General features: G+C 43.6%; 1 protein-coding gene across 3 annotated transcripts in view; it reads right to left on the bottom strand.

The window, feature by feature from the left end:
- Positions 1 to 15,061, bottom strand: part of pde11al (phosphodiesterase 11a, like) — a 401,215-nt gene that overhangs the window by 216,243 nt on the left and 169,911 nt on the right. For all 3 annotated transcript variants that reach the window (XM_068058983.1, XM_068058992.1, XM_068059001.1), the window contains exons 3-4: positions 2,088 to 2,177; positions 599 to 739 (exon numbers count right to left, since the gene is read on the bottom strand). In XM_068058983.1, the coding sequence (XP_067915084.1) occupies positions 599 to 739; positions 2,088 to 2,177 (231 nt within the window). The remainder of the gene's footprint in view (positions 1 to 598; positions 740 to 2,087; positions 2,178 to 15,061) is intronic.

Below are 15,061 nucleotides of genomic sequence, written 5' to 3'. Positions count from 1 at the left end.
TGATAGTAAAGTAATACATGGACCACAGTAAAACGTTACTGAAATAGATGAAAATATGAAGGAAATAAAATCAGTTTCTAAAGGCCAAATGGAACTATAACTGTGTATCGCAATAGGTTGCAATGGAATAAAGTGGGAAACACACAAAAAAAGCATATTTTGGTTGAAATCTTCATGTGTTCATTTTCAAAGGGTTATGTCATGAGATTGTAAGTGAAAATGAAGAGGAATACATTTCTAAACAACATTGATTTTAATAGTATACTAGAGTCAGGGAAGTGGGAACTCGGCATGCTACACCATTTTAGCACTATCGTACTCCAAATGTCTATGTCTAATTTTTTAAGAACTGAAATGAAACTGTTTAAACTCATTTCACATGTACGATCTTTCCACCAGTAGAGAGTTAAGGCTTGCAATGTATCAGACTGAATTGGATTTGAATTTGTGCACCAGATATAGAAGTTGTGTGGAAAGGCAAAAAAGTTGAAAGAACTCAATTGAAATTTCAGTGAAAACTATAGACCACTGATTATGTTCTTCTCATGAAATGTTAGTTACTGTGGGCTGATGCAAAGAAAACCAATAAAACACTTACAGGAGATTCAATATCTTCCAGCAGGAGGACAGAACACCGTTCACATTGCAACAGGGTCAGAGCTCGCTGCATGATCTTCCTAACGACCTTCTCCAGCTCTGTTTGCTCTTCAAACAAGTCATTGACAACCTCTAGCAATGCCTGAAAACATCATTAATATAAATAATAGACATCAGCAACAAACTAGGTCGATAGGACGGCACAAAGCTCCCAAGAGCTAAAAAAGGGCTTGATCTGAAATCAACATTTAGATACATTAATCTAAAGTACAGTGTCTAAGAGACAGAACGCCTGGGACAAGGAAAAAGATTAGGGTTTCCATTCCATTTTAAAGGGGAGTAACTGGCTATTATTTTGTTAGTTTGACTTGTGCCATTTTAAACAGCTAGGATAAATGAAGATATTTTCATCTATATATTGTGTTTGAACATCTCAAAGTGCGACATGGAGGGAATAATTTTTCAAGTAAATTGCATGCTATATAAAGCAAGAGCAACAGACATTCTGTACCAGCAATGTCCCACAAACAGCAATGAGATGAATAACAAGTTAACCTGGTTTTGGTGGCAGATTGAGGGAGGAATACTGGCCAGAACACTGAGGGAACTTGCTGTTCTATGAATAGCATCATGGGATCTTTAATGCCCACCCTGACCACAGGAGAAAGCAGAGGGGACCTTGGGTTGACAACTTATCTGAAGGACGACACTTCTGACATTGCAGCAATCCCTCAACACTACACTTGAGTGTCGGTGTTGATTACGAGCTGACAACTATAATTTAGTAGGTTTCAGTGGGGCCACTGTTAATTTTCACCAACTAGCAATTCTGTCTACTATGAGCTCAAACTGTAAAATAAAGCATGAAAATAACATTTTATCTGCTGGAGTGCAACACCTGTATCCTTTTAAACCAAAGAGATAATGATCCACTTATCCCTCATTCTAACCCCAAGGAAAGATGAAAATTCTGGTCTTTTTTCTCCACCTTGTGAAATGTTAATAATTATAGGGCGGTACTGAAGAGAAACCCTTTACCTACATAAATATATTATTACACCAATCAGAGTGTTGACCCATGGGTCTGGCTGCTATTTACATATTAATCCACTTGAAGCCTCTATCATCCCAGTACAAATTTAGCAAGAATATTTATTATTTGATTTATATTCTAAAAATAAGTTTTGCTAATAAAATATTTTAGACTTGATTATTTTGAGAAGCACAAAACTATTTTTAGATTGCCTGGTGGGTAATTCTGACTTTAAGCGATAGCATAAAACGGGCAATACCAAGTCAGCTGCGTGTTACACATCCCACATGCTTTTCATTTCCATTGACTTCAACAGGAATGAAAATCGAGAAAGATGTGTAACGAGCGGTTGAATCGATATTGTCTGTTTTACAGTGTCACTCAAAGTCATAATTAACCCCTCCACATTTTAGTTCAAACTTTGGACTATTAGGTACCACTGTTTGAGAACACATACCCTGCTTCTATCATATTCCTTGCGGGATGCTGCAAAGAGTTTGGCATTGGAAATGGATATTCCACAGAATGGTAGGTACATCTGCAGTACCTGGAAAAAAACAGAAACACTAATCCGTAACGACATTCTACCCGGAATTTGAGCATAAGTCCAGCAATATTAATGGTTGGAAAAGCATGAGGAGCTTGCACTTGAATTTCCAACAAGTGCTCCTGCCAGTCAAAGCTCTGCACTAGGAGAGCACATTGGTAAAATTATCCTTACATTGTCATCTTTACAATTAAAAGGCATTTCTCAAAGTTGTCACACCTCAGTGTATCACTCAGCAAAAGTATCACACCTTAAACCATGATACATTCTACAGAGGAAATAAATTGTGATTGGTTTACTTTAACTATCTTTAAACAATTTTATCCGCAGCTCCTGTGGAAGAGTCTGTCACTCTAGAATTGGCCTTTATAGCCACTCCAGGCGCTGCTTCACAAACCACTGACCACCTCCAGGCGCTTACCCATTGTCTCCCGAGACAAGGAGGCCAAAGAGAAGAAGGGGAAGAGACATGATGATGAGCTCAAATATCCCATTGACTAAATGTGAAGCAATCAAAAAACAATTTGCTAAACAGGTAAAAAAGCATCCAGTCTATGATAAGCAAGCACTAGAATACAATTCAAACAAATCACAAAAAGATTTTTCTTAATCCAATCAAATTGATCAGTTAATATTGTCAACCTTTTTGTCACCATGTGCTTTTTCAATAATTCAGTGTATACAGCTAAACGGAACACTTATAACACAACAGACATAAAAATATACAGTTCTAACATTAGTTAAATTATACATAGAATTGCTCATTTGATGCTAAAAATGCCTGAAGGAAGTTTCTCTTTCCTAGGCCTTGTCCTTTGTCTGGGCTAGGGATTAGGTGTTGAGATAGGCTTCAATTCTAGAGATGCAAATTTCACCTGAGCTTTAGGTGACTGGGGATTTCCAGTTTTCGTCTACTTGAGAAGTTGCATTTATATAGCACCTTTCACATCCTCAAAATGTCCTAATGGACTTCCAATGAACTACTTTTGAAATGTAGTTACCATTATTTTGTAGACAAATACAGCAGCCAATTCACACACATCAACATCCTACAAAAAGCAAATGAACAAATAAGTAGTTTTGGTGGTGATAGCTGAGGAATGAATATTGACCAGCATTTCTAGTTCTTCTCTGAATAGTACCACAGGATCTTTTACATTCATCTGAAAAGATCTTAATTTAACACCACATCCAAAATACAGCACCTCTGACAAAGCAGCACTCCCTCACTATGACCTGCATTATATGCTTATATGCTGAATTCCTGGGGGTTTGGCTGAGGGGGGGTGGCATGGGGATGCGCGGGGTGGGGGGTGGTGGTTTGTGGGTGCAGCTTTAACCTACAATCTTCTGACTCAGAGGCAAAACTACTATCAATGAATCAAGCCGAAACTTGTTTTTCACCCTGACTCTGAGGAATGATAATATTCAAAGTGTACTGTGATACCATGTAGAGTTTGATTACCAAGCAGAAAATTTACAAATATCAGAGTTTTATACAGTTTTTAAGTAAAAATTCTGAGCTCACATAATTGGGATGAGATTTTTGGTATCGCTGAGGAGGGACTGAACTTTGTGCTTGGGTTAGAGGAAGATGTTTAAGAGGTAGTTTGTTGCAGAATCTATGCTGTCAGTCGGTTAGTGCATCAGACCTGTAGCCTGACCTGGACCATGCCGAATGACCAGCTGCTCAACATGCTGGTCATTGAAGTCACAGAAGTGGGAAAACTAGCTTCTGGTGGAATGCTAAATTAAAGACAGCTTGCACAAGAATAAGAAGGCTTTTGTAGGAAATATAGAAGGGAAGAAAACTTTACCTTTTTTCATCATGCAAATTAATGAAAAAAGGTAAAGTTTTGGGGAGGGAGGGAGAAATGAAGATTCAACAAATAAAGTGTGTCAATCATAGGCAAATACTCAAATTCCAAATGATGGGAGAGGCGGTAATGTAATGGTATTGTCACTGGACTAGTAACCCAGAGACCCAGGATATTGCTCTGGGGACATGGTTTCGAATCCTACCACGGCAGAAGGTGGAGTTTGAACTCAATTAATAAATCTGGAATTAAAAGCTAGTATAATGATGGCCATGAAACCATTATCGGTTGTTGTAAAAAAAAACCATCTAGTTCACTCTTGCCCTTTAGGGCAGGAAATCTGCCGTCCTTACCTGGTCTGGCCTACATGTGACTCCAGACCCACAGCAATGTGGTTGACTCCTAACTGTGTTCTGAAATGGCCTAGCAATGCATTTAGTTGTCTCAAACTGCTGCAAAGTCAATAGTGGTTCAAGAAGGCAGCTCACCACCACCTTCTCAAGGGCAATTAGGGATGGACAATAAATGTTGGTCTAGCCAGCGACATCCACATCCCACGAATGAATAAAAAAAAATTAGCAGTAGAACAAAAATATAATTCAAGTAACTGAGAGCAAGATGCTTTTGGGAAGCAAGCAACATAAGTAAGCAAGAAAATATTGAGCCTGGATTTTGGGGTCAACGGTGCCAGCTGTCCATTACGCTTCACTTGCCCACAGATATTTTGGGGGGATTTTGCACTGGAACATGTGCAATTACAGAGCCATCTGGTACAGCGCCCTCTACAGGACATTTGAGATCTGTATGAACAGGGCAAGAAGCTGTGTATTTCCTTAACTAATCAGATTAAAGAATTATTAATAACAGCACTGAGTCTGAAGCACAAAGTATTGGCTAAAATATATAATTCAATGCAAAATTATGTACAGAAATAACATGAACAGTAGGAAAGGAAGATGGATCAAGAGAGAGAAATAAAAGCGAGGAAAAAGTTGAAACTTTTAAATTTTTTAAAATTTCCAACAATAATTAAAATCCGCTGGACTGAGACGCCACACTTGTAGAAGGCAATTTTCAGGGCCAGAGAAGTTGTTTGGCAGTAATTAAGACTTATCGTACTATTAAAAAGTTACTTATACCTGAATAGACAAGCTCTAACACTTTCTGGCGTGTCTAGCAGGTAGGCAGCCAAATTCATGCCCTTCATATATTTGAATGACGAGTCTTTCAGCGAGGTACTATTGAAACAAAGCTTCTGGATGAGCAGACCAGCTTGGGCAGCATCTTCCTGATTTCCACATTTAACTGTGCATGTGGGCTTTACACGTTAATAATGGTGAGCGTAGATAGCTTCACTGTTATTCCTATTACAAAATTCAGGCCAATATTACAGATATTGGGCACAATTTTCAACTGGAGCACAAGGTAAACAGGCAGAGTCAACATGGATTTCTGAAAGGGAAATCATGTTTAACCAATTTATATGAGTTCTTTGAGGGAGTTACATGTGTTGTGGATAAAGGGAAACCAGTAGATGTATTGTACTTAGATTTGCAGAAGGCATTTGATAAGGTGCCACATCAAAGATTATTGTATGGTGTAGGGGGTAACATATTGGCATGGATAGAAGATTGGCTAGCTAACGGGAAACAGAGAGTAAGCATAAATGGGTAATTTTCTGGTTGGCACGATGTAACGAGTGGTGTGCCACAGGGATCTGTGCTGGGGCCTCAACCTTTTACAATTTATATAAGTGACTTAGATGAAGGGACCAAAACTTTGATTGCGAAATTTGCTGATGACACAAAAATAGGTAGGAAAGTAACTTGTAAAGAGGACATAAGGGGGCTACAAAGGGACATAGATAGGTTAAGTGAGTGGGCAAAGACCTGACAAATGGAGTATAATGTGGGAAAGTGGGAAATTGGCCACTGCGGCAGGAAGAATAAAAAAGAAGCATATTATCTAAATGGTGAGAGATTGCAGAGCTCTGAAATGCAGAGGGATCTGGGTGTCCTAGTGCACGAATCGCAAAAGGTTAGTATGCAGGTACAGCACGTAATTAGGAAAGCTAACAGAATGTTATCATTTATCGCAAGGGGAATTGAATACAAAAGTAGGGAGATTATGCTTCAGCTATACAGGACATTGGTGAGACCACATCTGGAGTACTGTGTACAGTACTGGTCTCCTTATTTAAGGAAGGATGTAAATGCATTGGAGGCAGTATAGAGAAGGTTTACTAGATTAATACCTGGAATGGGCCGGCTGTCTTACGAGGAAAGATTGGACAGGCAGCTGTCTTACGAGGAAAGACAGGATAGGCTAGGCTTGCATCCACTGGAATTTAGAAGAGTGAGAGGCAACTTGATTAAAACATATAAGATCCTGAGGGGTTTTGACAGGGTGGATGTGGAAAGGATGTTTCCCCTTGTGGGGGAATCTAGAACTAGGGGTCACTGTTTAAAAATTAGGGGTCACCCATTTAAGACAGAGATGAGGAGAAATTTTTTCTCTCAAAGGGTCATGAGTCTTTGGAATTCTCTTCCTCAAAAGGCGATAGAAGCAGAGTCTTTGAATTTTTTAAGGCAGAGGTAGATAGATTCTTGATAAGCAAGGGGGTGGAAGGTTATCGGGGGTAGGTGGTAATGTGGAGAAATCAGTTCAACCATGAACTTACTGAATGGCGGAGCAGGTTCGAGGGTCCAAGTGGCCTACTCCTGCTCTTAATTCATACGTTCGTATATTCGTATTGAGCAGGCAGTGGTCAGGTCATACGTTACACCTGCCTCAGGGCTGCAATAAGAGGCCCAAACCATTCTCAAAGTGGGTCTCATCTGAATACTTTGGTTCAGTGGGTGCTGCTCACTGCTGAGGGACAGCAGAGGTCAAGAATGCAGCATCTCCTCTGTGCAGTCGAGCCAGACATCAGGCACCAAATGTTGGACAGCCAATGAGCAGATAACAATGGGCCTAAATATTTTTGTGGCCGCAGAAAAATCATGACACAAAATCTTTTCGGGCTGTTTACTGAGCAGCCTCCAGTGGTTTTAAAAACCAACAGTTAGATCACTTGACACCTGGTATCAAGGGATGGAACAGGTGCAAGGCAGACTACACCCATTGCTAAACAAAATGCCTCTGTAGAGCTGGAGCGCTGGTTGCCCATTTTGAGGCCCACCTGAAAATTACATTCAACTAAATGAGTGGCCGATGGGCGGGTGTTTTTTTTTCAATTTTTAACTGCTGGCCGACCCATTTTCCAGAGTAAATGGAAGACTGCCATTAAAATTACACCCATTGGCCGGGATTTTGTCTTGGCGACAGGGGTCTCGACCACCAGCAAAAGCATCGGTGAGAGCTCCGCGTAGCCTCCTCTGGGGAAGACCCACCAAATCAAGTGCCAATTAGCTACGTACCTGAACAGCAGTGAACCGTCCCCGGGATCAAGGGCCCTGGCAGCCCCTGCTAAAAGCTGTTGGACAATCAGAAGCTGGCAGCTCTTTGACTGAGCAGCACCACTGCGGAAATGGTGGCTGCTGCTGGTACTGGATTCATCCAAGGCGCTGGAACTAGACCACACACAAGTCACAGTGGGAGAGGTGTCGCGGGGTGGTGGGTGTAGGGGGGTTGGCAGCAAGGGCAGGGGCTGGCTGTCAGTGGGCCCCTCTTTTCCTGATGCCGGGTTCCTCGTTCAGGCACTTACAGCCTTTTAGTGAGGGAACCCCACCCCCACCCAAGCCAGCAAGCAACTCACATGGGTTTGCTTGGCGTGCTCCCCATGCTGCGACAGGCTGCCCACCACTTGACTAATTCCGGAGGCGGGATGAGCCCCTTAATTAGGCATTAATTGCCCACTTAAGGGTCTCAATTGACAGTGGGGTGGAAAGGCTGTTCACAGGCTTGGACTTAATTTGGTGGAAGCAGGAAGGTGGCGGAGCTCCCCCCCTTCACCATTCTGCCCGATTTTATGCTCTCCCATCTCCAAACCTGACACGGGGACAGCATAAAATTCACCCTACTATATCAGTGAAGTCCTACACCATTGAGTGTCAGTCAGCTGAGTAATACTTTATCTCATATCCACCATATGATGTATTGCTTAAGTAAATTTGCTGCATTATACTTATGGAGAAATTTGGTTGCATTAGGACGACAACTGGACTGCAGTAAGTACTAGAAACTACAGAACTCAGTGTTTACATAAGCAATGCTGTGGAAAATCTACTTGGTTTTTTTCATAGTTAAAGTGCTGAGAAGACAGACTGAGAAATTTGAAGTAGCTCTTTGGTATATTATTAACATATGTTGGTTTTAGTTTTGTAATTGCCTCTACATAGAACCATAGTGGCATTGGCCTACACCTATTCCTGTTCAACTCCTCAGTCCTGCTCCAATTAGATCATTCTATTAGATTATGATTGATCTCAACTCCTTTCACCCACCTTTACTCCATATCCCTTATCTACATTTTTGTTTCGATGTTGAAGAAAAATAAAATATATAGAGAAGGGAAATAAATACCTTACTTGCATTAAGACATAAAGATAATTACATTCGCTTCTCCAAATTTCCCTCTGAACGTATATGTTGAGTAGCTGAATAGGAAGAGTAAAACTGGCCAGAGCTTCTGCTTCCAAAATTAATAGTGAGACTTGCTGGAAGTGCTGTGCATGGATGTTGGATGAAGAAAAGGCTAAATTGGGATGTGATGCTTCACGCAGTCAAATAACCTGCTGATACTCACTGTCAAACCTTGTATATGAATGGTGGCCAGTTGGACAAGCTACCAGAGGGCAACTGCCATCTGTGGAGTCAGACCCCAACAAGAGGTAAGGGGAAACAGTTCTTAAATCAATAAGCCTGGTACAATATCATGATCACTGTCAAACAGGACTGAAGTATGACATTTTACACTATACCATCAGCAATAGGAAAATACTGCTGATGGCCGTATCACAAATTTCATATCAGTTTATTACGTTACAATAGAAGAGGTAATTACCTACATTTCATTATCCCCCGGCTGTGGTGGGTCATTCTGATTTATGAATCTCTCAGGGTCATTCTCGTACTCTGTCAGAAGTATTTGAATTCACCACATTATTTCCCAGATATGCTGAAAATTTTCAGCACTGTTTTGCATGATGTTTCCACTGATACATTTGTAGCTGAGCCAAAAACTCAATCCTTAACACTGGTGACATCTGAATTTGTCCATTATTTTCACTATCACCTTTGTTGCCACGAACAAACAAGATATGACTAGTATGGTTTTGTGTAGCAAATTTTAATTTCAATATAAGACATTTTTGAAATGCCACCCAAAACCAGTAAAAACTCTTTCACGTAATCCTTTGCTGACTACATACAGATTACTACTACATATACTAATGAGTATTAAGACCCTTGGTAGGATAAATGTCAAAATGTCCCTTTGTATGTCATGCCCCCAATTAAAATAAAACTATTATAGTAAAAGCTAGTAAATTGCAACTTATTTCTAATCACATGCAATTTGCTGTTTCAAATAAATATCTTTGCATTGCATTTATCGATTTTAAAGTCCACTTACTGCTGCACTCGTGTCTGAGCCACTTTATCCAACCATACAGGAATGAAGGCTCCCAGATCTTTGGAAATCACAATCAATGCTGAGTTAGTTGATCTGGTGGCCATATTTTTGCAGTTGGCCTCAGCACCCACCTCAAGGTGAAAGGGGATCATCTGGGGATTCTGCTCCCAATTGATAGCTTGTGATCGCTGTTTGAAAAGTGCCTGTAAGAACATTGAATGAGGCCAGGATACATCTCACCTGTGATTGAATAGCTTGTTGATACTCACTGTCAAGTTTCACTTAAGAATTATAGCCATTTGAATCAAGGGCCTGAGGATGGCCATCTCCTGTGGGATTGCGCCTTACCAAGGATGGGAAGAAAAAAATTTGGCAAGAGAAAGGAAAAAATAATGGGCCGGAATTTGCTGAAAAAACAACAATGTGAATGCTGCACAAAATTATGAATGTGCCAAATCATCCAGTAACTTGTGGAAAAGAGACACCCCGTGAATTGCAAATCTCCACAAGTTGCTGGATGATTTGTGCCACTCCATGATCAGCTTCACAAAAAATGGCAGCTCCATCTTAACATTGCCATGACGTTCATACAGTTGTTGCATTTTCATATTAATTGCCCATTAAAGTCGCCACGGAAAGTTGTGCAGTAATTAATAGTGCAAGTATTCTTTAATGACGTGCTCATTGTTACTGACTGCTAATCAACCTCTCTGGCCCAGAAAGTGAATAGTTTAAACCAGGGGTGTCCAACCTTTTCACGTGGGGGACCACATGACCATTTTTGACCTACTTAGGGGGCATGTCAGAAAATTTCAAAAAGATAAAGGCATTAAAAATGTATCTTACAATTAATCAAAATAACAACAGACATGCATTGTTGTGAAGAAACTTTAAATGAGAGGACTAATTGGGGGAGGTGGTGTCGTAGTGGTAATGTCGCGAGACTAGTAATCCAGGGGCCCAGGCTAATGCTCTGGGGACATGGGTTCAAATCCCACCACAGCAGATGGTGACATTTGAATTAAATTAAATCTGGAATTAAAAAGCTAGTCTAATGGTGACCATGAAACCATTGTCAACTGTTGTAAAAACCCATCTGGTTCACTAATGTCCTTTAGGGAAGGAAATCTGTTGGCCTACATGTGAATCCAGACCCACAGCAATGTGTTTGACTCTTAAATGCCCTCTGAAATGACCTAGCAAGCCACTCAGTTTCTCAAGGGCAATTAGGGATGAGCAATAAATGAAAGAATTTTTGGCTTACTTTCTCATCACTATGTTGAACATAGTTTTAGTGAAATACCTGACATTGTTTTTGCTTGCATAAGTATTCAATCTCTGCTCGAACACTTGATGTAGAGTTGTGGAGTATTCTGTATAGATGTCCATCTGTCAGTAGTGATCTTGATCTCTTTCTCTCCCCTCTCCCTCCCTGCTACTCGCTCTCCCCCTCTCTGCATCTCTCTCGCTCCCCCTCGTTCTCGTATCCCTCACTGTCTCCCCCCCCCCCCCCCCCGGCTTTCTCTGTCTCTCGCTCCCTCTCTCTCTGTCTCTTCCCCTCAATCTCTCTCTCTCCGTTATCTCTGTCTCCCTCTCTCACTCCCCCATCTCCTTGCTCTCTCTGTCTCTCTCTCTTTCCCTACTCTCTGTTGTTTTTTATTCATTCATGGGATGTGTGCGTCGCTGGCCAGGCCAGCATTTATTGCCCATCCCTAATTGCCCTTGAGAAGGTGGTGGTGAGCTGCCTTCTTGAACCGCTGCAGTCCATGTGGGGTAGGTACACCCACAGTGCTGTTAGGAACGGAGTTCCAAGATGTTGACCCAGCGACAGTGAAGGAACAGTCTGGATGGTGTGTGACTTGGAGGGGAACTTGCAGGTGGTGGTGGTCCCATGCATTTGCTGCCCTCGTCCTTCTAGTTGGTAGAGGTCGCGGGTTTGGAAGGTGCTGTCTAAGCAGCCTTGGTGCGTTGCTGCAGTGCATCTTGTAGATGGTACACACTGCTGCCACTGTGCGTCGATGGTGGAGGGAGTGAATGTTTGTAGATGGGGTGCCAATCAAGCGGGCTGCTTTGTCCTGGATGGTGTCGAGCTTCATGAGTGTTGTTGGAGCTGCACCCATCCAGGCAAGTGGAGAGTATTCCATCACACTCCTGACTTGTGCCTTGTAGATGGTGGATAGGCTTTGGGGAGTCAAGAGGTGAGTTACTCACCGCAGGATTCCTAGCCTCTGACCTGCTCTTGTAGCCACGGTATTTATATGGCTACTGCAGTTCAGCTTCTGGTCAATGGAAGCCCCTAGGATGTTGATAGTGGGGGATTCAGCGATGGTAATGCCGTTGAATGTCAAGGGGAGATGGTTAGATTCTCTCTTGTTGGAGATGGTCATTGCCTGGCACTTGTGAGGTGCGAATGTTACTTGCCACTTATCAGCCCAAGCCTGGATATTGTCCAAGTCTTGCTGCATTTCTACACGGACTGCTTCAGTATCCTCTTGAGTTCAGCTCTTTTGTTTACGTTTGAACCAAGGCTGTAATGAGGTCAGGTGCTGAGTGGCCCTGGCAGAATCCAAACTGAGCGTCACTGAGCAGGTTATTGCTAAGGAAGTGCTGCTTGATGGCACTGTTGATGACACCTTCCATCACTTTACTGATGATTGAGAGTAGACTGATTGGCTGGGTTGGACTTGTCCTGCTTTTTGTGTACAGGACATACCTGGGCAATTTTCCACATTGCAGGTTAGACGCCAGTGTTGTAGCTGTACTGGAACAGCTTGGCTAGGGGCGTGGCAAGTTCTGGAGCACAGGTCTTCAATACTATTGCCGAATATTGTCAGGGCCCATAGCCTTTGCAGTATCCAGTGCCTTCAGTTGTTTCTTGATATCACGCGGAGTGAATCGAATTGGCTGAAGTCTGGCATCTGTGATGCTGGGGACTTCAGGAGGAGGCCGAGATGGACCATCAACTCGGCACTTCTGGCTGAAGATTGTTGCAAATGCTTCAGCCTTATCTTTCGCACTGATGTGCTGGGCTCCCACATCATTGAGGATGGGGATATTTGTGGAGCCACCTCCTCCAGTCAGTTGTTTAATTGTCCACCACTGTTCACGGCTGGATGTGGCAAGACTGCAGAGCTTAGATCTGATCGTTGGTTATGGGATCGCTTAGCTCTGTCTATCACATGCTGCTTACGCAGTTTGGCACGCAGATAGTCCTGTGTTGTAGCTTCACCAGGTTGACACCTCATTTTGAGGTATGCCTGGTGCTGCTCCTGGCATGCTCTCCTGCACTCTTCATTGAACCAGGGTTGGTCTCCTGGCTTGATGGTAATGGTAGAGTGGGGGATATGCTGGGCCATGAGGTTACAGATTGTGGTTGAGTACAATGCTGCTGATGGCCCACAGCACCTCATGGATGCCCAGTTTTGCATTGCTAGATCTGTTCGAAATCTATCCCATTTAGCACGGTGGTAGTGCCACACAACACGAAGGAGGGTATCATCAATGTGAAGGCGGGTCTTCGTCTCCACAACGACTGTGCGGTGGTCACTCCTACCAATACAGTCATGGACAGATGCATCTGCAGCAGGCAGATTGGTGAGGACGAGGTCAAGTATGTTTTCCCCTCTTGTTGGTCTCCTTACCACCTGCCGCATACCCAGTCTAGTAGCTATGTCCTTTAGGACTCGGCCAGCTCGGCAATATTGGTGCTACCCAGCCACTCTTGGTGATGGACATTGAAGTCCCCCACCCAGAGTACATTCAGTGTCCTTGCCACCCTCAGTGCCTCCTCCAAGTGGTGTTCAACATGGAAGAGTACTGACTCATCAGCTGACGGAGGGTGGTAGGTGGTAATCAGCAGGTGGTTTCCTTGTCCATGTTTGACCTGATGCTATGAGACTTCATGGGGTCCAGAGTCGATGTTGAAGACTCCCAGGGCAACTCCCTCCCTACTGTATACCACTGTGCTGCCATCTCTGCTGGGTCTGTCCTGCTGGTGCGACAGGACATACCCGGGGATGGTGATGGCAGTGTCTGGGACATTGTCTGTCAGGTATGATTCCGTGAGTATGACTATGTCAGGCTATTGCTTGACTAGTCTGTGGTACAGCTCTCCCAACTTTGGCACAAGCCCCCAGATGTTAGTAATGAGGACTTTGCAGGGTCGACAGGGCTGGGTTTGCCGTTGTCGTTTCCGGTGCCTAGGTCGATGCCGGGTGGTCCGCCCGGTTTCATTCCTTTTTATTGACTTCATACTAGTTAGATACAACTGGTTGGCTTGCTAGGCCATTTCAGAGGGCATGTAAGAGTCAACCACATTGCTGATTGGCTTGCTAGGCCATTTCAGAGGGCATGTAAGAGTCAACCACATTGCTGTGGGCCTGGAGTCACATGTAGGCCAGACCAGGTAAGGACAGCAGATTTCCTTCCCTAAAGGACATTCGTGAACCAGATGGGTTTTTACAACAATCGACAATGGTTTCATGGCCATCATTTGACTAGCTTTTTAATTCCAGATTTTATTAATTGAATTCAAATTCCACCTTCTGCTGTGGTGGGATTTGAACCCATGTCCACAGAGCAATACCCTGTGTCTCTGGGTTACTCGTCCAGTGACAATACAACTACGCCAACGCCTTACCACTCTCTCTCTCTCTCTCTCCATTCTCTCTGTCTCTCTCTCTCCCTCCCCACTCTCTCTGTGTATCTCTCTCTCTCTTCCTGCTCTCTCTGTCTCTCTCCGTTCTCTCTGTTGCGCTCTCTCTCCCTCCCCTCTCTCTCTGTCTCTTCCCCCCCCCCCCACTCTCTCTGTCTCTTTCTCTCCCCCCTCTCTCTGTCTCTTCCCAGCTCTGTCACTCTCTCTCCCTGCTCTCTCTCTCTCTCTGCTCTCTGTCTCTCCTCCCCGCTCTCTGTTTATCTCTCTCTGTCTCTCTCTCTCTCCCTGTGCTCTCTCTCCATTCTCTCTGTCTCTCTCTCTCTCCCTCCCCACTCTCTGTGTGTGTCTCTCTCTTCCCACTCTGTCTCTCTCTCTTTCCCTGTGCTCTCCGTTTCCGTCTCTCTCTCACCGCTCTCTCTGTCTCTCTCTCTCCATACTCTCTCTGTCTCTGTTTCTGTCTTTCCCTGCTCCCCGCTCTCCACTCCATCTGCTTCCCACTCCCTCCACTCTCCACTGCCTCCACTCCCCGCTCCCTCCACTCTCCACTCTCCACTTCCCTTCCCTGCTCCCCCCACCCTGCTCTCCACTCCCTCCGCTCCCCATCTATGCACTCACCATTAATGTGAGAAATAGAGCCAGGCTATGAACGCCGCCTCTCTGCTGGCCACAGCTATGTTCTGTGGGAGCAGGGTCTTAACAAACCTCTTGCTTCCCACCAAGGTGCCTGACATTCTGGCAGTTTACATCTGCAGGCTGAATTGAAACCTTTGGAGGGCTGGAGTCTGATTCATGGGACGTATGTTGGACAACCATGGTTTAAACAGTGGAGTCTCATTTC

The sequence above is a fragment of the Heterodontus francisci genome, chromosome 2, assembly GCF_036365525.1.
Source record: "Heterodontus francisci isolate sHetFra1 chromosome 2, sHetFra1.hap1, whole genome shotgun sequence".
NCBI lineage: Eukaryota > Metazoa > Chordata > Chondrichthyes > Heterodontiformes > Heterodontidae > Heterodontus > Heterodontus francisci.
This window is presented reverse-complemented; position numbering and strand designations above follow the sequence as displayed.